A 26301-nucleotide genomic window follows, 5' to 3' on the forward strand; every position below is an offset into this window, starting at 1 on the left:
AAAACTTGTCTTAATCTAGCACTGAATTTGTCCTTTGCCTTCACATTTTCCTGTCGAGCAAAATTCCCAGGTAGGATAGGAGAGGAGAGAGAAGGAGAGAAGGGGAAGACGGGATGGAGAGGCAGTGGAGTGGATGTGCACAGGGGGAGCAGCACGGTGGACCCGCTGGGATATCATTAGCACCTCTGGGGTCTTCCGCACTGCCAGGGGGAGGCGAGGAATGTTCTCCTGAATCCATTTACCACAATAACCTCCCCACCCCCAGCTCTGCCTCGACTCTCTTCCACTCCCTTCAGAGCCAGGATATTAATGGGAAACGGGTAGTGCGGGCATAGGGCATAATTGAAGAGCTGTGCGAGATATGGGCGTACACCAAGGGTTTGCCTTGAGGCCGTTTAAATGAAGTCTTCAGTCCTTCAGTGTTGCATCTGTGACACTTTCAAAGACTTTTCTGTGCTTGTTTGTTGGTAATGTGTCCTGCTGTATTAGATCACCTTGTTGTCCTTGGGAGTAAATCACCTTTGTGTCAATGTGGACCTCAGGCGCGTGTGTGAGTGTGCTAAACTCTCCTTGTGGCTCTTTTAATTTTGGCACAGGTACATGTCCACGAGCCGCCCCCTCTCGAACTTCCCCTTTCCCACTAACTCCGGCCATATGGAGCTTGTGTCCCTCACATGTCCGCCACATGTAGGAACCCGACCTCCCTTGATCCTTCACTTCCACTTCCTCACCTCCCTCTGAGTCTGTCAGGTTATGCTTGTGCTGATCTGACCCTTTTCTTCTCTCTCACTTTCTCTCTCTCTCTCTCTCTCTCTCTTAGAATTATCATGTCTGACTATGAGGGCTGTGATTTATAACTAATTTGAATAAAGATTTCATAATTTGCTTAATGTTTGCTCAATGTGCAAATTCAATTGTTTTATAATGTATACATTTTGCACCCATAAAAAATGAGCCCTAAAATAAATTAAAATATTAAAATATATAAGTATAATAATAAACCGTTCAAAGGTTTTGGGGTCGTTATGATTAAAAAAAATTTATAATAATTTACAAAATGAATGCATTAAATTGATCAAAAGTGACAGTAAAGTATATTTTACATTGTTACAAAATATTTATATATAAAATAAATGCTGTTCTTTTGAACTTCAAGAATCCTAAAGACTGGAGTAATGATACTTTGCCATCACAGGTATAAATTAAATTTTTTAAATAAATTAAAATTGAAAACCATTTTAATAATATTTCACAATATTACTATTGTGCAAATAAATGCAGCCTTGGTAAGCATTTTAGATTTCTTTCAAAAACATTAACAAATCTTACTGACCCCAAACTTTTGAATGGTAGTGTAGATATTCCTAATATAAAAATTCAGTAGAGCATGACATTAGCAATGCCAAGGTCTTGAATATGTTTTCAGGGAATGCATAAAAAAAATAAAAAAAAGTATACCTTCTATAAGATGTTTGGTCACATGCATAAATGTAAATGTTAATTTAAAACTTACATTTGATGTTTAACAATGAATATTGCTTTCTTGCTTTTAAGATGCTCTACTTTGCTAAATGAAAATGCTCACCTTATAAAAATAAAGCAGCAAAATGTAATTAAAATTTCCCCTCCCATGTAAATGCATTTTTCAGTGCTTTAAAGTGCCTTCTCAATGCAGGGCCCAGAGACCCTACAGATCGATGAAATTCATCGATAATTATTTTCATTATCAATTTGATGTTGCCACATTAATCTATTTTCATCCATCCTGACCCATTTTCTCTCTCCTGACTATTCATCATGTAGTTCTTCTCATTTCCTGTGCTCTGAGTGAACCATTAAGCATGTGAAGATGTTGTGCTGTAAAGTGCTGTGATTCCACCGGGCATCTTTGTGTTTGTGCACATAGCTGCCTGAGCACTTGAGAGTTTGCCATGCTGATGAAGTATTTGTTTATCCAATTATCCACTCAGTGGGCCCAAAAGTGTGTTTGAATTTAGACACACTTAAAGGTCACCGTCTCAGGAGAGAGGCCATGCAAAAACTCCAACAAAAAGCTTGTATAAAAAAAGGACACAATGTAGACAATGATTTGTTTGTGATTGAATACATTTAGATGTAGATAATCCAAGGCATTGTGGTTTTATTTCCAGCTTTTGGATCTGTGTGCACAACTTATTTGATAGGACTTTATTGTACTGTTCACTAATGCATTTGGCACTGAAACAAGTTCTAGTAATTTTTTTTTCTGATTGAATATTTTGAATGGTGCCTGCTCACATTACTCAATCAAGCAAAATTAAAATGTGAATAGACATACAGTATTCCTTTTAAGCTTAAATTACTACAGCTTAAATATACTTAGGGAAACATCAACAGCCATTGTTATTCAAACAAGTTCCGCTGAATACGCAAACTCGACCAGGTCACGAACTACTTGGCGCATAATTAGACAAATCTTATCTAATAAATCTCATCTTTCAAACCCATGTCACAAGGAGAAGTGGTGTGGAGAAGTTGCCGTAGTCATAATTAGTTCTCCCTTTGTGTCATTGTGCTTAAATGCATTAGGTGCTTTTGAGTGGATGTTCGTTTGCAAGGTTTACTCATTAGACTGATTCTGTTCAGAGTCTGCTGTAGATTAGCCAGGAGCTTTTCAAGAATTCCATAAACTAACTGCCAAGAAAAAAAACAAGAAGTCACATAAATACATGCAAGTGGCTTACTCAACATGCTCAACTCCTACTGAATGCTATTTGTGTTTTTCTTCTGTGTGCACACAGGGGCCAAAATAACTATTGCAACACCTGCCAATAACGTGTAAACTGAGAAAATGTCACCCATAAATATATATATATATTTTACTGTGCATTAAGCTCCTGCATTATTTATGTGTATAACTATAAACATAGCCTATCACTTTATACAGTTAACAGTTTGGAAGAATTACGATTTTTGTGTGTTTTTGAAAGAAGTCACCAAGAAGTTATGCTCACCAAGACTGCATTTTTAATAATAAATAAAATAAAATACAGTAAAACAGTAATATTATAAAATATTATTACAATTTAAAATAACTGTTAAAAACATTTATAATGTTACAAAAGATTTATATTTCCATTTCAAATCTCCATTAAAAAAATGTATCATGGTTATTACAAAAAATATTAAGCAGCAAAAACTGTGTTCAACATTGATGATAAGAAACCATTTTAAAAATAACTAATAATAATTGAGTGCCAAATCAGCATTTTATTGAGAGCAATCTGGAGTGATGGCTGCAAAAAAATTCAGCTTGGCCATCAAAGAAATAAATTACATGTTAAAATAAAACAGTTAATTTAAACTGTAATACAATATTACTGTTTTTTACTGTATTTTTTATCAAATAAATGCAGCCTTGATGAGCATAAGAGACTTCTTTCAAAAACATTAAAAAATATATATTATTCCAAACTTTTGACCGATAGTATATAACATAACTATATAAAATATCCATTTATATATGAGTGTAAGTGTAATAAATGGTAATGTTCACCTAAAAAAAAGAAAACCTGTCATAATTTTTCCCTCATGTTGTTGCAAACCTGTATGAATTACTTTCTTTCTTCCATCATTGCACTTCTTAAAAATGTTTCTTACTTGACAGCCGGTTTTTACTCACATTTGGCACTTGGCGAGTATTTTTAGACTGTGTCCAAACCTATAAACTTGCCTGTCTGTCTGTCACTTCTGTATGTCTGTCTGTCTGGACATGTCTACTGGCTATTTTAGTTTTAAAACACAAATCTCTTGTAACATTAAACATTCAATAAATATTCATAGAAGGGCTAAGCCGGTCGATGATGACTAGAAAAATAACATTCATCACCAATGTAGCCTTCGCAAATTGCTTGTTTTGTGCATTAGTGCTGAATGTAAATGCGTTTTTCTTCTACTCGTTCCGTTTGCTGCTGTCTCTTCAGTTGCTGCTCTTGTATGTTTGCATATAAACATGATGATATGGATGTGTGTGTCCACAGAGCTGGAGGCTGAAGAGTGGTGGAAGTTATTGTGTTTGGAGTGTCTGGGCAGCAGACTTAATGACATCAGCCTGGGAGAACCGGACTTGTTAGCAGCAGGGGTGCAGAGGGAACAGAACGGTCAGTATCCAATTAGAGCCCAGCTTTTTTTGGGTGATTTTTACTCTTGTCCTCCCTAAATGATTCTATTACAAGGACCAAATGTGTTTGTTAAACACAGTCCCTCCAGGTTTGTTCTCATGTTTATAAATGATCTGCTCTGGCCAAGGATCTTTACTAAGCACTAATGGGTACTGCCGTGCATCAGAGCATCGGCCCATAATGAAGCTTGTCATAGAGATGGATGAGATTATGACGCAGAAGAAAGCTGGATGAATGCGTATAGCACCTCTGCAAAAAAAAAAGAAAAAAGAAAAAAAAAAACACTTAAGAGAATGAGTGAGAATCTTTAGTGAATTCAATTTGTTTCCATCTAGAATGAATGGCAATGTTTTACATTTAAAGTTACATTTTAAAGCCGTGGTTCTAAACTGGTTTTGCTTTCGGACCCAGATTTTACATTGGAGATCAAGTGACACCCAACACTGTTCACTGTACAAAAATTAACAATGTTTTAAGGAACATTACATTGCATGTTGATGTTTCATGCTCTTAGCAGCCAGCAATTCTTCGGCCCTATTTACACCTGGTATTAAGATTAAAAAAAAGGTGTAAAACATTTTGAGCTTGTCCAGAGGTACAGTAGTGGAAAGTTCTTTGGGGGGACCGATTGCTTTCGTAGTGTAAATGCTCATGTGATCAAATGCGTTCGAACATCCACAAAAGACTGCCTACACTGAACTAATGTGTAAACATTATGGGAAGCGCGCTTGCCAGTTTTTGATATTTTTATATATATTCCTGTATTTTCTTTTATATCAAATGTCTTTGTAGTTTTATTGTCGGTTCCCCTTCTACCCCATCGTGAGGGGTAAACAAAATAAGAATTCCATTGTACCAAGTAACAATAAAGATCTTGAACTTGACCAGACGGTATTTAAACTCTGTCTGCTGAAGACCCAAGTTTAGTTTGAAGATTAAAAAAAACTTACCAAGCACAATGTTCTCTCACCATTCCTGATTTCTAAAACGCACTCACCGCGTTCTGCGTGGTCTTGCGTCTTTCAGAGCAGAAACGAAAGCTGATGCTCTCTGTGTATTTTTCCGGTGTTCATATGTAAATTGCATGAGCTTATTTCATCCATTAGATTGAAAGATCTGAAAAAGCTCATCCATTCACCTGCTATAGACCCTCCCCTCAAAGAAATCAGGACAGAAGTGGTTGAAAGTTGACAAAAGAGACAGATTAAAACACCAGGTGTAAACGGGTATGTGTCTCCCTCGTCTACTTGTGATCCGATCTACCAAAACCAGGTGAAAACAGAGCCCATATTTTTTATAAATATATGTATATACATACAATAAATTACAATTACAATTTTTATCGAACTAATTACATGATATGCCGATTAATTAATATAACTAATCGCACATCACATTTGGCTGATAAATTATCCCCAAAAGATCATTTAAAGTCATTAATGTGTTAAATGAGAAGCATGAAATAGACAAAAGTAGCTTTAGAAAGAAATATTTTATTTGATTCAACATTTTATTACACGTTAACTTTTAGGCTACAACGGCCATGTTGGTTTTTTTTTTGTTTTTTTTTTTTGCTGCATCTGAATTGGTATTTAGATACATTTACAGACTATTTATTGCAGTTCAGAGGTGGCATGAATGCATGTCACTGCATTTACAATTGCATAAGGAATGGGATGAGATTAATGGGATAAAAATGAATGAAACTTCTGTCATCATTTACTTACCCTCATGTCGTTTCAAACCCGTATGACTTTCTTCTGTAGAACATAAAAGAAGATATTTTGAGAAATGTCTATTTGTCTAATGTCTATTTTTTCCATACAATGGAAGTCAATGGTAACCAAAACAGTTTGGCTACCAACATTCTTCAAAATATCTTCTTTTTATGTTCTACTGCTTAAAAGCAACTTCATCTCCTCTAAGATCAGACCATCTCAGTCTGAGATGGTCAGAGTTGTGTGTGTTTATGTGAGTGTTTTTTTAAGCATATTTCCGAAAATCAATATCAGTTCTTCTCCTAGTGCAGCTGAAGCGTTCAAGCATTACGCTGCGTCAGACACCGTGCCGTGATCATCACATTTTTTTTCAATCAAATGACAGGCAAATATTGATTTGTTTTCACAACGAGAGCGCAATGTGTATATGATTATATCAGCTGGAGGTCAGCGAAATGATCGTTTCTGCGCTATTCGACAGCTGAGGAATAACGAGCAGATAGTTTGCCATTTTGCGCTTCAATTAGACCCTCTAACGGCGGGCTGCGATAATTAAATCAGAGTTAATTTTCACAATCCCTAAAATAGACCCCACATTACATTGCCTCTTCCTCCGGAGAGACACATAGCTTATTTTGAAGCATTAGGTATAATTAGGCACTATTAATTTGGATTATGAAGTGCACCCTTGTCTTTTTGGAGCTAATTGAGATGGTGTGGTTACTCCAGCCACGGCTGGCTCCACTGCGGCTCTATGGCAACAATCTGTTGACCTTTGTGCACCGCAAGAGCTGCATCTGCAAGAAGGGAAAATAGTCCATTGGAAAAATAATAATCATGCTAGATGGCTCTGTTAAGACGTTCTCTCGCTCTCCAGCCGTACTCTTTAATTCTCTGTCATCTTTAGGCAGAGCAGAATCTGTCAGCTGCGCAAATAAAAGCTGCATTTACCCAAGCTGTTTTAGATGTCTGTCAATATGACAGCTGAATGGACTGTACCGCCACAGTGGTTGCCCTTTTTTACGCAAATGTAATTATTATTAAAAGAAATGTCAATCAAACAACAGTCGGCAACCTTTTCATATCTGTTAAAGAAACTGTTTACCCTGTTATGAATTTTCTTCCACACAAATCTTGATGAACTTCTATGAGTCATTTACTTAAACCACTTAGTTTTGTCAACCTACTTAATATAAATCCTTAGGTTTGTTGGGTGAGCTTCATCTGTGCTTGTAGCTAAATAAATTAAACAACATTTCTGCAAAAATAGTCTAACATTTTTTTGACAACCCCTTCAGCTTCAGCTTGGCATATAACTTTTAGTGATTTAATCAATTCCCAATGAAAAAAAAGTCAGGTCCTATTCTACTCTACTAATGTATTATAATCTTGTATATAATATTATCTTCTCACATTATTTGCATGTGGTTATTGCAAAATAATTAAAGCGTATATAAATCCTTTTTATAAGAGGAAATTAAGTATTCTATTTAAATGTTTTTCGTTGTTTTTTTTTTTTAACAAACCCCCAGTCTGGTCACATTATTTGCATGCTGTTAATGCAAAATTATTAAAACATATATAAACCCTTTTTATAATATCAAATTAATTTAAGTCTAAAATGTATATTTTAATGGCTTTAATTGTTTGTTTATTAATTTATTCAATTTATTATACATAATTTTTTATCAAATCAACAATCCCCCAGTCTTGTCAATTTATTTGCATGCTGTTAATGCAAAATAATTCAAACGTATATAAATCCTTTTTATAAGCTCAAAAGAAGTGTTCTTTTTTTAATGGTTTTAATTATTTAATTTTTAATTGTATTTTTTTTTTTTTTATATATATTATTATTTATTATTTTATTTCATTTTAATTGTATTACAACTACAATTTTTGTCTAAAATGTATATTTTAATGGTTGTAATGATTTTTTTTATTTTTATTTATAATCAACAAACCCCCAGTCTGGTCATATTATTTGCATGTTGTAAGTGCAAAATAATTCAAACGTACACTCACCTAAAAGATTATTAGGAACACCATACTAATACTGTGCTTGACCCCCTTTCGCCTTCAGAACTGCCTTAATTCTACGTGGCATTGATTCAACAAGGTGCTGAAAGCATTCTTTAGAAATGTTGGCCCATATTGATAGGATATCATCTTGCAGTTGATGGAGATTTGTGGGATGCACATCCAGGGCACGAAGCTCCCGTTCCACCACATCCCAAAGATGCTCTATTGGGTTGAGATCTGGTGACTGTGGGGGCCATTTTAGTAAAGTGAACTCATTGTCATGTTCAAGAAACCAATTTGAAATGATTCGAGCTTTGTGACATGGTGCATTATCCTGCTGGAAGTAGCCATCAGAGGATGGGTACATGGTGGTCATAAAGGGATGGACATGGTCAGAAACAATGCTCAGGTAGGCCGTGGCATTTAAACGATGCCCAATTGGCACTAAGGGGCCTAAAGTGTGCCAAGAAAACATCCCCCACACCATTACACCACCACCACCAGCCTGCACAGTGGTAACAAGGCATGATGGATCCATGTTCTCATTCTGTTTACGCCAAATTCTGACTCTACCATCTGAATGTCTCAACAGAAATCGAGACTCATCAGACCAGGCAACATTTTTCCAGTCTTCAACTGTCCAATTTTGGTGATCTCGTGCAAATTGTAGCCTCTTTTTCCGTAGTGGAGATGAGTGGTACCCGGTGGGGTCTTCTGCTGTTGTAGCCCATCCGCCTCAAGGTTGTGCGTGTTGTGGCTTCACAAATGCTTTGCTGCATACCTCGGTTGTAACGAGTGGTTATTTCAGTCAAAGTTGCTCTTCTATCAGCTTGAATCAGTCAGCCCATTCTCCTCTGACCTCTTAGCCTGGAAATCCAGACCTAAATCTAAAAGATTAATGGTCTGGTGTCGATCAATGAAAATCGTCCAGCTCGAGGGGCGGCACCAATCATGCATTTGAAAATCTCACAGCACGCAATTGGATAACACTACGACCAATCACAACAATAAACCCCATACGCTTAGCTACCAGGGGAGCTAACTGGTAGATTAGACTCTTCCGGTCGGCAAAACAGCAAAAACACCCTTCTTGCAAAGGAACGATTCGAGCGCCGTCTTCTGTTCCTCTTTTGGGAAAAAGCCAAGTCTAACTCGTTCATTGTAGCGGCCAAAGCCGTTTCAAACCACTGCTATTTATCCATAGGCATCTTGCAATGTTTACTGATGACTTCGACGTCACAGCGCTGTCGTCATCTGTTTAGCTCGCCTCTGGCCCGCCTATATCAGATAACCCGATGTGATTGGTGCAGCTCAGATCGAGGGGCATATTTAATGAGCTCCATTGCTCGACACCAGAGTAACTCGCTGAGCAAATTCAACTTGTGCTCTCGCGAGAACTCTGGTTTACCAGGGTACTGACCTCTAGCATCAACAAGGCATTTTCACCCGCAGGACTGCCGCATACTGGATGTTTATCCCTTTTCACACCATTCTTTGTAAACCCTAGAAATGGTTGTGCGTGAAAATCCCAGTAACTGAGCAGATTGTGAAATACTCAGACCGGCCCGTCTGGCACCAACAACCATGCCACCCTCAAAATTGCTTAAATCACCTTTCTTTCCCATTCTGACATTCAGTTTGGAGTTCAGGAGATTGTCTTGACCAGGACCACACCCCTAAATGCATTGAAGCAACTGCCATGTGATTGGTTGATTAGATAATTGCATTAATGAGAAATTGAACAGGAGTTCCTTAAAATTCTTTTAAGTGAGTGTATATATAAATCCTTTTGTATAAGATCAATTTAAGTTTTGTTAAGTTTTTGTTTTTGTAATAAGTAAAACATTAATTGTTTATTTCTATTTGTTTATTTATTTATTTATTTATTTATCAATCAAATCAACAAACATCCAGTCTTGTAACATTATTTGCGTTTAATTGTTTTTTTCTTTTTCTTTTTTTCTTTAATTGTTTATTTTCTTTTTCTTTTTTTGTTATCTCAACAAACCCCCAATCTACAGTACTTATGACTTTTAATAATTTTTTTAATTTTTTCCAGAGAGATTTAATGTTTACTTGATGCCTACCCCAAACCTGGACATATATGGAGAGTGCACAATGCAGATCACCCATGAAAACATCTACCTTTGGGACGTCCATAATGCCAGAGTCAAGCTGGTCATGTGGCCACTCAACTCCCTGAGGAGATACGGCAGAGACTCAACCTGGTTCACATTTGAGTCCGGGAGGTGTGTGAACGCCATTCGATTCTAGTTGGATGTGCTTTTGTCTGAGAAGATGTTTTCATCCTAAATCCAATAGTCCTGATTCTGCTGCTCTGCATATTGATTCGCTGATTCATGAAGGTGCTCCACATTTAACATAAGCTTTCCCTTACAGGCTGCCCTTAAAGTGTACTCCTACTGTTCAGCCTATTACAACAAGTGTGTGAGTGTACTGAAATCTAATAGAAGCAATAATGCTTAGGGCTGTGTGTGTGTGCATGTGTGTTTTGCTTTTACAGGATGTGTGATACAGGGGAGGGTTTGTTCACGTTCCAGACCAGAGAAGGTGAGATGATCTATCAGAGAGTTCACTCTGCCACACTGTCCATCGCCGAGCAACATGAACGCATGATGATGGAGATGGAGAAGAGCTCACAGGTATAGTAAAACTTCACATCTCAAAACTCTATAGGGCACACTGGAGTGAAAAGGCATTTATTATTTATTATTTTATAACAATTTGCTTTGTGTATTATTCTATAATATTAGTACAAGCATATTTCACAAATGAGTCTTAATTGTAGTGTTCAAAATGGAGGGATTCTGGGGTTCTTTATTCATTTAGCATTGATAAAATTGCTAAAATAATAATAATAATACCCTCCATGTGCACAGAAAATGCAGAGTATTACTTCTTATCTTTTTAACTTTTGTCAGTTACTGGAAAAACTATGGATTCAATCACCTAATAGAAAATGCAAACGTTTTTTTGAAATCTCAAAATTAATTACTGTTAAAAATTTGGGGGTCAGTAAGATTTTTTTTGTTTTTTTAAATAAATTAAGACTTTTATTTAGCAAGGACATATTAAATAGCTAAAAGTGACATTTTTTTATGTTATAAAAGGTTTTTATTTCAAATAAATGCTGCATCACGGTTTCTTAAATAAATAAATAAATAATAATAAAGCAACTGTTTTTAACATTGATAATAAGAAATGTTTCTTGAACGCCAAATCAGCATATTAGAATGATTTCTGAAGGATCATGTGACACTGAAAACTGGAGTAATGATGCTGAAAATTCAGCTATCACAGGAATAAATTACTTTTCAAAATATATAAAAATAAAAAACAGGTATTTTAAATTGAAATAATATTTCACAATATTACTGTTTTAAATGCAGAAACAAATGCAGACTTGATAGGCATAAGAGGCTTTCAAAAACATAAAAAAAACCAAAAAACATTAAAAGTTTACTGACCCCAAACTTTTGAATGGTATTGTATATGTGATTATTTCAGAGATTCATGTATGCTACATATATCTACAACATTTAAAAAATAAATTAAAAATACCTTAGATCAGATGTTGATCAGGATTGCATCTTGCTACTTGATTAGGATTCCTCTAAGTTTTCCCATGTCCTTGCTCGTACAGCACGCAGATCACAGAACACTGTTGGTCAAATACCTTCAAAAATGATGCGCTTATGTCTTCCAATATCTCAGCTGGTAAAGCATGACGTTATTAGCAACATCAAGGTCAAGAGTTTGATTCCCAAGAACACGTATACTGATAAAAATCATACCTTTAGCTGCAACTGAAGTCGCTTTTGATAAAAGCGTCTACCAAATATGTACATGTAAATGGATTAGAGACGCAAGATAACAACAGAAATAACAGCCTGAAGAGGTTTTCATCATTCAAAGCTTCCTGCATCTAAACAGTGATGCCTTGAAATGTGATCTTGCCATTATTATTGTCAGCATATCACTGAAAGCACATGTTGGATATTTCTCTGTAACCTCCTGAAGCTAGCATGGTTGATGAATCGTTCAGTCGCCTGGCGCGGATGGTCTTTCCTGCACTATTTAAATCTGGCTGGCAGTGAATCTGTGCTGTCATCTCTAAGGCCTTCAGTGGAGGCTGATAAAACTTGACCATATGGCCCTCCGCTCAGATCTCGCATTCAGGACCCCTGCCAAAAAAATGCTGCTTGCTCTGAAATCTTGATCTAGAGTCCCGCCACGAGTATTATTTGTTCGAATTTACGAAATTCTCTTAAAATGCTGCGGTAAAAGGCTGTAATGACATCACACTCCACCTGTCATCTGTAATGATCAAAACAGCCTAATGCTGTTTACTGCGAGCCTCGGTCTTTGAAATCCTCTCAGTGTAGGGCCTTTCCGAGTAATTTGACTGGAAATATAAGCAATGTAACCCAATGATTTTCTGCTCTGCCTCACAGACTCTTTCAAACGAGAGCACATTAACAAAGTCGATATCTCTCCCGCGAAGCGCTTACTGGCACCACATCACGCGTCAGAACAGCGTGGGAGACATCTGCAATTACCAAGGTAAGACAGAGCTCTTTCCCACTCCACAGCTCAGTTAAAACAGCATCTTTAAATGTTCGCCGTACTTACGAGGGTGACGATTTCATCTGAAGCTCCATTTGGTACATTTATAAATCAGTGAGCAACACTGGCCCTTTTACTCGGGTAAAGTAAATCAATCTGGCGATTGAGTAAAGCAATAATATGGCAACACATTTCCGTGCTCTTTTACATCCCGCTGCCCTTTCTCGAGTGGTGTTTTGTAAGACGGTTTGAATGTGGTGCTGCATTAGTCTAGCTGGGAATCAGACTGGTGGATTTAATTCAATACTTTAAGTGAACATAAATTAAGCATGGAAGGTTTCCATAGTGATTTTGAATTACCAGTAAAGCTGTGTTCCGCATAGGGAGCGGATTTGCATAAAGTAGCTGATGAACATGAATTCATCTTATTAAAACAATTGTGTCAGCAAAACCTTACTGTATTTGTTTATTAAAACATTTTGATGTCTCTCCTTTTATGCCAACAAATAAATTCATACTGCATTTTAAAGTGAAATATTCTTACATCACATTTATTCTTTAAAATAAACAATGCACATTAATTAACATGATGAGCACTCAAGTCCATGATGTAAATGTGCCAGATTTAGCCATACAAGCTAATTTTCATCTGGTTAATGGTAAAAAAAAAGTCCATAAAAACATGAAAAATCATGTAAAAACACATTCCAGCAAACATAGCCATAACCAGAGCATATTAACACACAATAAATTTAAATATAAGGAGACAGAAACATGCCACTACTCCAAATTATGAAGGCATGTTTGATTATCCAATAACCACTGTTTGTTTTATCGATGTAGAAAAAGATGTAATATTTCTTAATTATGTAGGTATAGTATTCCAGGTATGTGCAGCTCTGTAGGAAAAGGCTCACTGCCCGAAAGCACTTCTACTGTGTGTTATTGTACAATCCCCTCTAGTAGTGGTTCTAGTAGATGAGTTAGGAATTTGTCTAATAAAGTCATTAAGTGGAGCCTCACGCCATACCGTGCAAAATTTTATACACAAGTAAAATATCTGCAAATATAATCATATTTTCCTGTTTGTATTTCTGTTGATTGCAATGTAGTCCCACCTTGTCTGCGTCAAGCTGGTAAGGCAGTACTTCATATGTGAAAAGATCATGGCATTGGTGTATAAATTTGAGGCTTCAGTGGTTAAATTATTTCTAATATGTACCAAATTTATCAGATTAAATTAAATTAAATTCACAAGTTTTTTTAAACTTGTTCTTTAAATGTAAATTGTCAATCTATTACTATGCCTAAACATTTATACTCATGGACTACTGATACTATAACATCTGGATCTGGATCTCTACAGTATTTGAAGATAAAAACATACATGCAGTTTTACTAACATTAAGATGTAAACATGAATTTATTAGCCGACTTGCTTTTTGCTTTTAGCATGCATATATATTACCATATCATCAGCATACATGTGACAATTACCAGTAGATGCACAAACGTAAGTAGGTCATTAATATGCAAACTGAATAAGGACCCAATATTGAACCTTGAGGTACGCCAACAGGATTAGTAACTATTTGTGAAGTCTTATGGCTTACCCGGACACACTGTTTACTATCAGCAAAGTATGATCTTATCCATTTAATTACCTCTCGTGAGAAATTATAATTTGATAACTAATCAAATTCTTATGATTTACTCTGTTATCAAAGTCTTTTTTTAAATCTAGATAGACAGCTCCCACCACACCTCCTTGGTCCAATTTAGATTTTATTTTTTCTAAAAGAAAACAATTTGCAGTTTCTGTAGAATGACTTTCGAAACCCAAATTGCATCAGATGTAATGAGAATGGAGTACTATTCAAATGTGATAGTATCTGTTCAGAAATCAATTTTTCTGCAGGATACGAATTGGTATATAATTGATACTAGCCATGTGATCACCTGATTTAAATACTTGTGTATTATTGCAGTTTTCCAAGCTCTTGGAAACACTCCATCCTTTATAGACCAATTGCCAATATTGAAAATAGGAGGAAAGAGTGCCTCTGTGTAGGTTGAAAAAAATATTGTATCCATCCCATATACATAATTTGCCCTTGAACTATTAATAGAGGAAATAATCATGTACTTTAGAATTAGTCAGTTCTCTAACATTCAAAATAGGAGCATGAAAAGATAAAGTCTTGCTGCATGGACAAAAGGCACCATAAAATTATCATAAAAGTATTTTGTTTGACTTTTTTCTAAGTCTTCAGAAGCTTTTTAATAGCTTTGTGTGAGGAAAAGACCACATTTAAGTTAAGATTCAATAAAACATCTTGGACATTCTGCAATACAATAAATACTAATTGTTGTTTAACTAAAAACTACCATACAGATTCAGGGAATATTTACAGATTTTATTTTTATTTTTGAACTATTCTTTTAAACAGACTTTTGTATCACTCATGTAAACCACTCACTGATGCACATTTAAATCAATGTTACAACAATACATTTTGCATCTTGCAATTTGGGCACCATTGATTTTCTTTTTCGTTTTCCACGGCTCCTTTTTAGCTAATGCTTTTGAGAGTTGGATTGAAAGCGTGTGTATAGGTCCATGTGTTCCGGAGACATGTAGCATTAGGGAAATGATGTGTCCATCTGCTGGGAGAGAGATGGGTTAATCTGCCTGGACGCCACATGGGTTTGGTGCTTCAGTCTCTGTCAAGCTGTCAAAATCGTCCATTGTCATATGAGAATAACCTATGTTTTTACTGTTACGCAATTTCACAAGATACAAGGAGGAAATTTGAACAGATGAACGCACACAAAAAGATTATTGGCTATAATGGCAAGATATTTGCGTCCCTAATCAGAGAAAAAAATGTTTTGAGGCAGCTCCAGATGCTGATGTATCTAGCTCTGAGGCAGCCAGCCTTAAAACCTCGGTCTCGTTCATCATTGTGGCATTCCCATTGTTGAGATGTTAGCCTGATATAGTGAATGTTCCCCCTCCTCATCAGCTTCCCTCAGAAATACAAATTCAGCAGAATGCTGCTTTTTTTTTTTTTCAATGAATAAATTGAGTGCATCACCATGTTGAAGGACGGTGTTTAGGTTGAAGAGTCAATGAGAGCGCGCGCCTTCCGTGAGAGGAAAATGGAAAATATTATAAAGATCTCTGCCGTGCAACAGCACACTCCTTACGAATTGTGCTGAATAGAGGACTTTGCCACCTGCGTAAGATGGCATGTACAGCATAAGATGCTTTTTTTAATCAATCAACATGCATATGAACAACCCACCGCACTGCTGTGTACGATAGGCTAATATACAATTCATGGAATAAATCTAATCATTCACACCTGAAGAATGGATACTAAATCAACGAACTAAGATGAATGGACTACTTGCACAACTACTTCCGCGTAGTACATATCGGGAGTTTCCGGTTAGAGCGTCCAGCGCACCTACAGTACATACACGAGAATGCAGATTATCACTAGGTTTTATGGCTGCCAATTGATTAACAATGAATAATGATCTCTTTATTAATTATCTTGAGCCTGCTGAAATGTTCCTATAAATATATTTTCTTTCCACCTGTGCATTCTGAATAATAAATAGCTAAATATATTTATCCACTAAGCAGCAGCAGTCCTATATGCTCGTCTTCTCATTAAGTTTTTTTTCCTCTACCTGACATTTCCAGTCTTTTAAAATAGTTAAAATGCTCGCGATGTGCCTGTAACTATGTTAAAAAGGCTAGGCTATTTAATCAATAACGCACACAGCATGACAGTCAACTACTTCGAATATTATAGCTTTTTGCGCATAAACATGTAAATAGTGAAAAGATTGACATTGAAAAATGACACAATGATTAAAATATTTAATCCAAATAAATAAATGTTCGTGGTTCGTACTGATGTTATTCATCTGTTCTCACACACTTCAGCGTCGCGGTCACTAGTTTAGACGAACACTGACACCCTGTGGTGAAATAATGGCGTATTTTTAACACCCGCTGCTTTCTCAGATCGGCTTGGGTAGGATTAAAACTACGTTTTTAAAACTAAAACTAAGGGTCCGATAAGTTCGGAAAATTCTGCACACAGTAAACTTCAGAATATACCTTCTCCTAAAAACGGTCAAATTTTTTAATCTTATTGCGGAAACTCATTTTAGGTGGCGTTTGTTCAACTCATTGACCACAGTACATTGAAAGAAAACATAACCGGAAATAAGTGAGACGTAATATTTCCAAACGAAAGTGCGTCACGAAGCTCAGTGCAAGTGGTCCATTGGTGACAGCTGGTCATTAACAAACAATATGCAATGTTCAGAATGTTCATTTAACTGCTCATTAGATTTTGTACATTTAAATATTACATTGAAAAGCTTTTAAAAACATTTCAATAATAATTTTTAAAAATGTGTATTAATTAAATGTTTATTGATTTTTGTGTGTGTATAGTTAATTATAAAAAAAAATTTAACATTAGCATTAAATAAGTATTTATTAAGTAAATAATAAAAAATTTACACTACTGTTCAAGAGTTTGGGATCAGAAAAGATTTAAAAAGGATGCATTTAATTGATCAAAAGTGACAGTAAAAACATTTATAATGTTAAAAAAATCTATTTAAAATAAATGCTGTTCTTTTGAACTTTGTTTATCAAAGAATCCTGCAAAAATGTATTATGGTTTCCACAAAAATATTAAGCGAAACTGATTTAACATAATAATATGAAATGATTGGACACAAAATCAGCATTTTAGAATGATTTCTGAAGGATCATGTGACTCTGAAGTAATGATGCTGAAAATTCAACTTTGCCATTAATTAATCACATTTTAAAATACAGTATAAAAATAGATTTTAAATGAACTAAATTAACTTTTTTGATCAAATAATTGCAGTCTTGTTGAACATATCATTTTCAAAAATATTTTAAAATCCGGGATGGTCCAGCAACAGCCATCCTACTAACTATAAGTAACTTTGCAACTTCATGTCAACTAACTCTCATTAGAGTATTAGTAGACTGTTAGGTTAGGGTTAATATAATAAGTTGACATGTAGTTGCAAAGTTACTTTTAGTAAGTAGAATGACTAAAGTGAACCATCAAAATAAAGTGTTAGCAGACAGTCTACTAATACTCTAATGAGAGTTAGTTGACATGTAGTTGCAAAGTTACTTTTAGTAAGTAGAATGACTAAAGTGAACCATCAAAATAAAGTGTTGCCAAAAATCGTACTGTCCCCTGACGTTTGAACCGTAGTGTGTAAATCAGTTTAATGACATTTCTAACTATTAAAATCTAAATCAATTCATTTACATTGTTCAACCAAAAAAGAAAAATTCTGATGACATTATTAATAGCTTATTATAATGTAATGCATTATAAGACATTGAAAGAATGTGTTTTCCCCTCATACTGATATATGAACCACAATATAAAGATGAATATCTGCTCTTTAATTGTTTACAGTAAGTTCTCCAGCTATTATCCACATCTGGCAGGAAAGAACATGACTTCATGTCACTTTGTGAATGAGAAATAATGCCTGGAAAGCGTTGTGCTGATGTTCATTCAGTCACAGCTCAGGTGAAAGATAGAAAACTGAGGCCAAACTGGCAGCGTACATTTGGTCACAAGATACATTTTTAGTCAGCAGCTATGGATTTGCTGACTCACATAATGAGTCATACTGTATGTATTCTGTTAAAAATGGATCACCTCCTTCCGCTCCTTCCAAGACATGTAGCACAATTAATAATTAACCTATTACAAATAGCCTTGCAGTTCTTGTATATGACTTTAACTACTTTAAAAGTAGGTGAAATAATAATAATGGCATAATAATGCCTTTGAATTTATTTGGGCTTTTTCAGCATATTTTGATATGTGCAAGTACTTGATAATAATTTGATAAAAAAAAAAAAAAATCATTAATTGACCGCTCTATTTAGAGTCATACTTAGGGCCCTATGATTTTGTGATGTGGAAAACACATGAACTTCAACTCCAGAGCTGATCTGAGAGTCACTTCACCAGCATTTTACCATTTCATCTAATAAAACTATCATCATATACACAGGAACTCGCAGGTATTCACTACAACCCACCAAATTATGACCGAAATATATTACCATTGTAATAGTAGAATGTACTTTTCAATGTAATAATGATAATACTGCTTATTAAAATATTATTTTACACCTTTTTCATCCATCTTATAAACAGTAAAACTGTTGTGCAGCACTTTCAACAATTTTATGAATTCAGTTAATTTGACATGCTTTTTGATTTATTAAAATTGTATTAAAGCTTTAAAATGTAATTATAATGGAAAACACACAAAAAAAGGGAATTTGGAATTCTAAAAATGTGTATGCTAATATATATATATATATATATATATATATATATATATATATATATATATATATATAAATTTTTTTTTTTTTTTTGTGTGTGTTTGTAAAAATGAAAACGTGGATGTAAAGGTATTTTTATTTTCAAGTTAATTTTTACTATGCTGTGTCACATACTATATACACTATACATCAGGCATCCTCAAATACCGGACCCTGGATTGGTTCCAACCGGACCACGGGACATAATAACAACAGCAGCACCATTTAACCTTTTCTACAGTTTAAAGTGAGCAGTGCGTCAAAATGATAGAGCGGTTTACACCACAAGTGCTCAGGGTCATTTATGGTAATGATCTTTCAGCACTATATCCTATAATATTTTTATCTAGAGCCAAACGTCCTTCATTCAAGCCATTTCCGCTCCGTACGCATTGCTTCTCTCTCCCGCTGAAGACACTAAAGCAGCACATTAACCCTCTGGGGTCTGAGCTGTTTTCTGGGCCCTGGAGGTGTTCTGACATGCTCTGACATTTGTGTTTTTTTCTGTTACTAGTGACATTTTCATGGCTAAAGTCTAATTACACTGTATTCAGCCCAAACTCTGCTACAATAATATATCAGCAGCATGTATGTAAAAGTTTGTAGTTTTGAGATAATGACATTTATGCGTGGTTTGTGAAAATACAAAAAAAAATTCTCACTGAAATAAGGCCATGAAACCCATACTGATTATTTCTTCACAAGACTTTTGAAAATTGTATGACATAGCCTAGAATATTTGCTCCAAAACTATGTGAAAATCACCCTGACTGCTCATTCAGATAAGACAATATATTGATTTAAAATTTCTAAGACGTGTTTTGTGTGACAAAGCCATATGCGAAGAGGCGTGATCCTCTCATGAATATGTAAGCCTTCAACACCTGAGAAAGACAAAGACACTCCCCTAACTGCCCTATTAGGAGCGATCAGGCCCTGTCATTCAGAGCAACCTTGCACAAAGAATGAGGAGATTTAAAAAATAATGGCTTTTAGATTGTTTGGATTTATTTACAACACAACACAATCCAAAAATACAAATGAGAAAAGAGCACATTGAAAACAATGATCCAAAGACAGAGACCTTTGTGCCATTCCTAAAAACATTGTACATACCTTTCATTTCCAAGGTGTTTGATTTTCACTTTACCATGTTCATATACAGAGACTCATGTAAATGTTGAAGTCAGCAGGACTCAGTTGCATCTGGTCCCTGAAAGAAAAAAAAAAAGAAAAAACTGTGAACATACTGATATCAAGAGAAACTATAGGGCTGCACGATTTTGGGAATAGATTTTAGATTTTTCTGGTTAAAATTTATTTTTAAAATTCACAGAATACACACACACACACACACACACACACATGTTTCCAACAATATATAATGAACACCAGGTTTGTTGTGCCTTGTAGGCATAGGCTACGCAGTGCTGCATAAAATAATAATAACAATAAATTAAATCTTCCAAAAGATTTCAAGAACAACTACGCTAGAGAAAAATATATTGATTATCATATGTTACTTCAAATGTTTCCATTCGTTATGATGATATGAAATGAGATAATAGTAAAAACATAAAGCCTAATGTTTGGTGCATTTTTCCTTTCAAACGCAATCGCGCTCCAAAATATGATACATTCAAACGCACAGCGCGCTCCAAAATGTGATACATTCAAACGCACAGCGCGCTCCAAAATGTGATACATTCAAACGCACAGCGCGCTCCAAATTATGATACATTCAAACCCACAGCGCGCTCCAAAATATGATACATTCAAACGCCATCGCGCTCCAAAATATTAAACATTATGGTTATACATATCTATGTTTGAGCAGATATCCACAAACAGTATTTAACAGTAAACACGGGTCTAAATAGTATAATATTCACCATATATCTAGCAACAGTTCAACTGCAATGTGAAGTTTATGCAACAATACCATAAACTAATAAGTAAGAATTTCTTACCTTACATCTTTCTTGTCTTCAAATCGCGTTCTTCTTCTTCTTAGGTAAATCCAATGTAAGCCCAGACGTGTCTTCCAAACTCGACGAAAAGCAGAGACTTGTGACGTTTTTTGGTGTTTTGTGTTTGATGTAACGAGGGCGTTCGCGTCCCATGTGGAGATTTGCATGTGAATCTCTTTTGCGCGAGTGGGCGTGTCGAATTAAAAAGTAATTAGCAAGCGTTTGAGATACTGGACATCCTGTTGGTTTTATACAAATTACTTAAACAGAGAATATTTGTTTTCAGTTTGAATCCGATCATTTAAAACTTTATACACACTTAAATGTGTATAAAGGTATATGGCTCATAAATGTGTGAGAAGTATTCGCTGAGTTTTGTTTCAGTTTATAGACGTGCTCAAGAAAAAAAAGTTCACCGCGACGGAGAGGCAGAACGCACACCACACCCTGTTTATTTTCTTTATTTTACAAAAGCACAATGTTTTGATTTGATTGTAAGTGGACACATACAAAAGTAGAAATATCACAGATTATTTTTTTATATTTCTTTTTTCTGTATAACCATAAATTCAATTCAATTCAATTCAAAGCTTTTATTGTCATATGCACAATCAGGAAATAGAATTTCCATGTACAATGAAATTCTTTCTTTGCTGTCCACATTGAATGCCCTGCAAAATACGTTAATAAAGACACAGACATACACACAGCAAATTTTTAAATAAAAAAAAATGTCATAAAGATAAAAATGAGGCTATAAAAGTATTAAAAAAGTGCATGTAATGTGCAAATTTATATTAAAGTGCAATTTTTAAAGTGCAATTTAAGTGCAGCTCCTTGATAATACCAGAAATAACTGCAACAGATGTGCGGTTGTTATAGTTATTAAACTCTGGCTTATCTGTTTAAAAGTCTGATGGCTGATGGATAAAATGAGTTCATGAGTCTGGAGGTTCTGCATCTCACACTGCTGTACCTCCGACCGGACGGTAGAAGTTTAAACAGTCTATGCTGGGGGTGGGTATGGTCTTTAATGATGGAAACAGCCCTCCTTTGGACTCTGCGATGGTAAATGGCCTGCAAAGTAGGCAGCGAAGTCCCGACGATCTTCTCAGCCGTCTTCACTACTCTCTGCAGACGTTTACGATCCTTAGTAGTAGTGTTTCCATACCACACAGTGATGCAACTTGTAAAAACGCTCTCCACAACACAGCTGTAAAAGTTCTTAAGAATCTTAGTTGACATACCAAACTTCCTAAGTCTCCTCAGAAAGTACAGTCGTTGTTGTCCTTTCTTGACAAGTTGTGTTGTATTCAGTGTCCAAGTAAGGTCTTCACTAATATGGACCACTAATAAATGACGGAGTAATTTAAGTTTATGTTGCTGCTAGGTGAAAAAAATCCAGCAAAACGCGTCGGCGCGTTTCTCGACCTCAGAGGGTTAAATAGATCGTTTTTGGGATAGTTTCCCAAGATAGTTTCCCAGAATTTTTGCTCTGGCCAATGAACGAACAGTGTATGGTTATGATTCAGGCAGCATTATAGGTCAGAAGTCAGATTGGTTTGGAACAATCAGAATAATATCCAGTTCCATCTGGTTGAAGATCGGAGTCACGCCGGTATGGAAACGGGTTTGTTGAGGATCAGTGCTGATGGCTGTCGTGTCGATGAGAGTCTAGTTGACGCAATCTCTGCTGACACTTCAGGAATGCGTTGTGGTCGTGTCTACGTGCAGGTCCTCCATCTGGTCTGGTTACGGCCCGGATCCGGCTGACTACATCATGCGTTGTGGTCGTGTCTAGGTGCAGGTCCTCCATCTGGTCTGTATACGGCCCGGATCCGGCTGACTACATCATGCGTTGTGGTCGTGTCTAGGTGCAGGTCCTCCATCTGGTCTGGATACGGCCCGGATCCGGCTGACTACATCATGCGTTGTGGTCGGTTCTAGGTGCAGGTCCTCCATCTGGTCTGGATACGGCCCGGATCCGGCTGACTACATCATGCGTTGTGGTCGTGTCTACGTGCAGGTCCTCCATCTGGTCTGGATACGGCCCGGATCCGGCTGACTACGGTATATCATGCGTTGTGGTCGTGTCTAGGTGCAGGTCCTCCATCTGGTCTGGATACGGCCCGGATCTGGCTGACTACATCATGCGTTGTGGTCGTGTCTAGGTGCAGGTCCTCCATCTGGTCTGGATACGGCCCGGATCCGGCTGACTACATCATGCGTTGTGGTCGGTTCTAGGTGCAGGTCCTCCATCTGGTCTGGATACGGCCCGGATCCGGCTGACTACATCATGCGTTGTGGTCGTGTCTACGTGCAGGTCCTCCATCTGGTCTGGATACGGCCCGGATCCGGCTGACTACGGTATATCATGCGTTGTGGTCGTGTCTAGGTGCAGGTCCTCCATCTGGTCTGGATACGGCCCGGATCTGGCTGACTACATCATGCGTTGTGGTCGTGTCTATGTGCAGGTCCCCTCCATCTGGTCTGTATACGGCCCAGATCCGGCTGACTACAGTAAACCTCGGAATAAGCAGAAAGACTAACATTAGCGTAGATGCCATTCTACTTATGATGTAACGGGTAAATCGGGTGTTATAGGAAGTGTTCCCGGTTCCGGCTGACCTAATTTATGCAGCCTAATAATCATTTAACTGATTTGAATAATAGGAATGTATAATTTTCTATGTGTATGCCAGGTTAAAGAGATGTGATTTTAGTCTAGATTTAAACTGACAGAGTGTGTCTGCTTCCCAGGCAATGCTAGGAAGACTGTTCCGGAGTTTAGTGCTAAATAGGAAAAGGATCTACCACCAGCAATCGATTTTGATATTCTAGGTATTATCAACTGGCCAGAGTTTTGAGATCGCAATGAAGACATGATTTTTCTACTATACAAACTTTACATTATATCTCTTAACCTGGAACACACACACACACACACACACACACACACACACACACACACACACACACACACACACACACACACACACACACTTCAGTTCCACACTTTCCCCAGGACACCTGCACTAAGCACATGGTTGTCTGGGTTGGAGCTGAGCGAGTCCAGTCCATATACAGACTCAAAAATGCCCATCTTCGCATTCCTCACCGTCTCGCTAATCTGAAATCAATACACAACAAACCCAATCTGTGTGCCTCCCTGCCAGACAGCACGTTCCCAGCACCTCCAACCTAGCAGTGATGATATAAAGAGGCTTTTCTGGAAGATTCAGACAAGGGTAGAACGGAGAGAGCTTTTCTTATTATATAAACTTGTTCACACGCTGCGCTCAGGTCTTGGGGACGCTCTGGAGTGGTTTGATAAGCCTGATCAGTCCCATGTGTGTCCCTTTGACCAGCTACACCTACAGCTTTTCAACTGATTGGGCCTCTTCTGATCCCTGTCAAAGATTGTGCTACAGTATGTATATATATGTGTGTGTGTGTGTGTGTGTGTGTGTGTCTGTGCTGAATCTTTCCTTCAGCAAAATATAAGTAGGCGTACTTTTGCAGAGAAGTATTGTTCTGTTGCTCTAATGGACACCGGCTACAGCTGTTCTTGTTAACTAGTATTACTTATTCCTTTTCTGATAATGGCCATACCTGTATTAGCCATAGACTGATATTTCATGTAAACAATGTATAAAGCCAATGAGTTTACATACATAACTGGGTAGCTGACATTAAATTAGTCTAGTGACAACAGTGTGGCATGCTATACTCCAACTAGAACTATTTTATCATTTTTATTATACATTACTCATACTAGTTGAGAGATGAAAAAGTTGATGAGAGGGGAATTCATGGACCTGTTATTTGTCAACTACCCAATTATAGATTTTTGAAAATGGAGGCTTTTGCTTAAAACCTTTTCCTCTGCCTTCATTGGCTCATTTACTTTGGCCTTTAGGTTTGTAATCACCTTGCGGAGAGTGGTTGTCTGGTGATGGCAGGTTATAAGTGAGCAGCAGATTGGGCTTGATGTAAATTAACTTTCAGAGCAGGAAAATGGGAGTTTACTTATGTTGGAAAAATGTTTTTCCCAGTCAAATTGATTTCTTACATTCATTCATTCATAAGCACCCAGTAGTGGCTCCTGACAGTGAATGTGTCTTGGGCGGATTCTTGGGCTAGTTTATGATAAACATTTTGTAAGCTTTATTTTCTAATCGCTGAACACATGCAGAACGTTATTCTGCCTGACAACCTGTTATTCTGCCTGCTCTCATGTTGATTGACAGGCTTTTAGCCTACACACGACACACACATATAACGCTATTTAAAATTACCTTAATGTAGTATTTATTGCCAGAACAGAACTACATTCACATGGGCACATTTAAACTAAAGGGTTTATACTTTCATTAATTTGATACGCTACTCCACTTAGGAAGAACAGACATGCCAACTAGTTATTGACCTGATGCAGACTAATATACACACAGCTGAAGCAAATTGATTTCGTAAAATTGATACTGGAGCGAGGTTTGCTTAAGGTAATGTGAAAACCAGCAAGGCAGCCTGAAATCTGTCCCAATAGACCTTATTCAGAGCAGCGCCATGACAGGATAGACTTATCAAGTTTTCAATGGCATCCGCTGAAAAAGCCTGTATAAAACTCCTAATCACTTATAATTTTCCACTACTGTTCCATGTTGTCTGAAGTTTTTTGTCTACTGACATTTCTTGGAAAGAAATGTTAGCAGTTTTTTGTCAGCAGGTCAATCTAAAAACACATTAAATAACAGTACAACTCTCTGAAAAGATGTATGTCTATCGCTCATAGCCTCGCTTTCATTCCTGTTAAAGTCGCCATGAAATCAAAATTGAGACTATTTACTTTGTTAGTGCACATTACTAGTTTTATGTTGAACAATTAACCAATGCAAGTTACAGTTTTTCTCCATTGGTTTGGCTCATTTCTTGAAACAGAAATGACATTCTCAAAACAACATGGACAAACCTCCAAACCACTTGGCAATTGTTCACAACAGAATTGAATTTCTCATTCATTTCATCAAATTGCAAATGTCTAAGTACATCTCTCAATGTCTCAGTACATCTTTGCAAATGATTAAGTACAGGTAGCCTACATTTAGCACAATTTCCAAGTGAATAGATCTTGTTGATCTAAACTGATTGTTGATTCTCAGTCTAATGGTTGTTCGCTCCAAAACGTGTCTGCGTCATTTCATTGTATAAGTCATCACATGCACAATAGTCTGTTCAATTGTCAAAATTAGTCAAGAACATAATACCATGAATACCATATATATACAGTATATATATATATATATAAAATATTATTGGCCACCGGGGCCCTGGCCAGCGAGGGGGCAATATAACTATGAGTGCTGCCATATCTGAGAATGGTGTGGCCACTCACATCCCCAGTCTTGCCCCAT

At 36.6% G+C, this 26301-nt stretch overlaps 1 protein-coding gene across 1 annotated transcript in view; it reads left to right on the forward strand.

Annotated features, from left to right (window-relative positions):
- The window catches only part of dok6 (docking protein 6), an 85807-nt gene that overhangs the window by 47674 nt on the left and 11832 nt on the right, over positions 1-26301 (forward strand). The window contains exons 4-7 of the mRNA XM_082183548.1: positions 4020-4139; positions 9960-10149; positions 10425-10563; positions 12376-12484. Of these exons, the coding sequence (XP_082039674.1) occupies positions 4020-4139; positions 9960-10149; positions 10425-10563; positions 12376-12484 (558 nt within the window). The remainder of the gene's footprint in view (positions 1-4019; positions 4140-9959; positions 10150-10424; positions 10564-12375; positions 12485-26301) is intronic.

The sequence above is a fragment of the Leuciscus leuciscus genome (assembly GCF_965113295.1).
Source record: "Leuciscus leuciscus genome assembly, chromosome: 11".
Taxonomy (NCBI): Eukaryota; Metazoa; Chordata; class Actinopteri; order Cypriniformes; family Leuciscidae; genus Leuciscus; species Leuciscus leuciscus.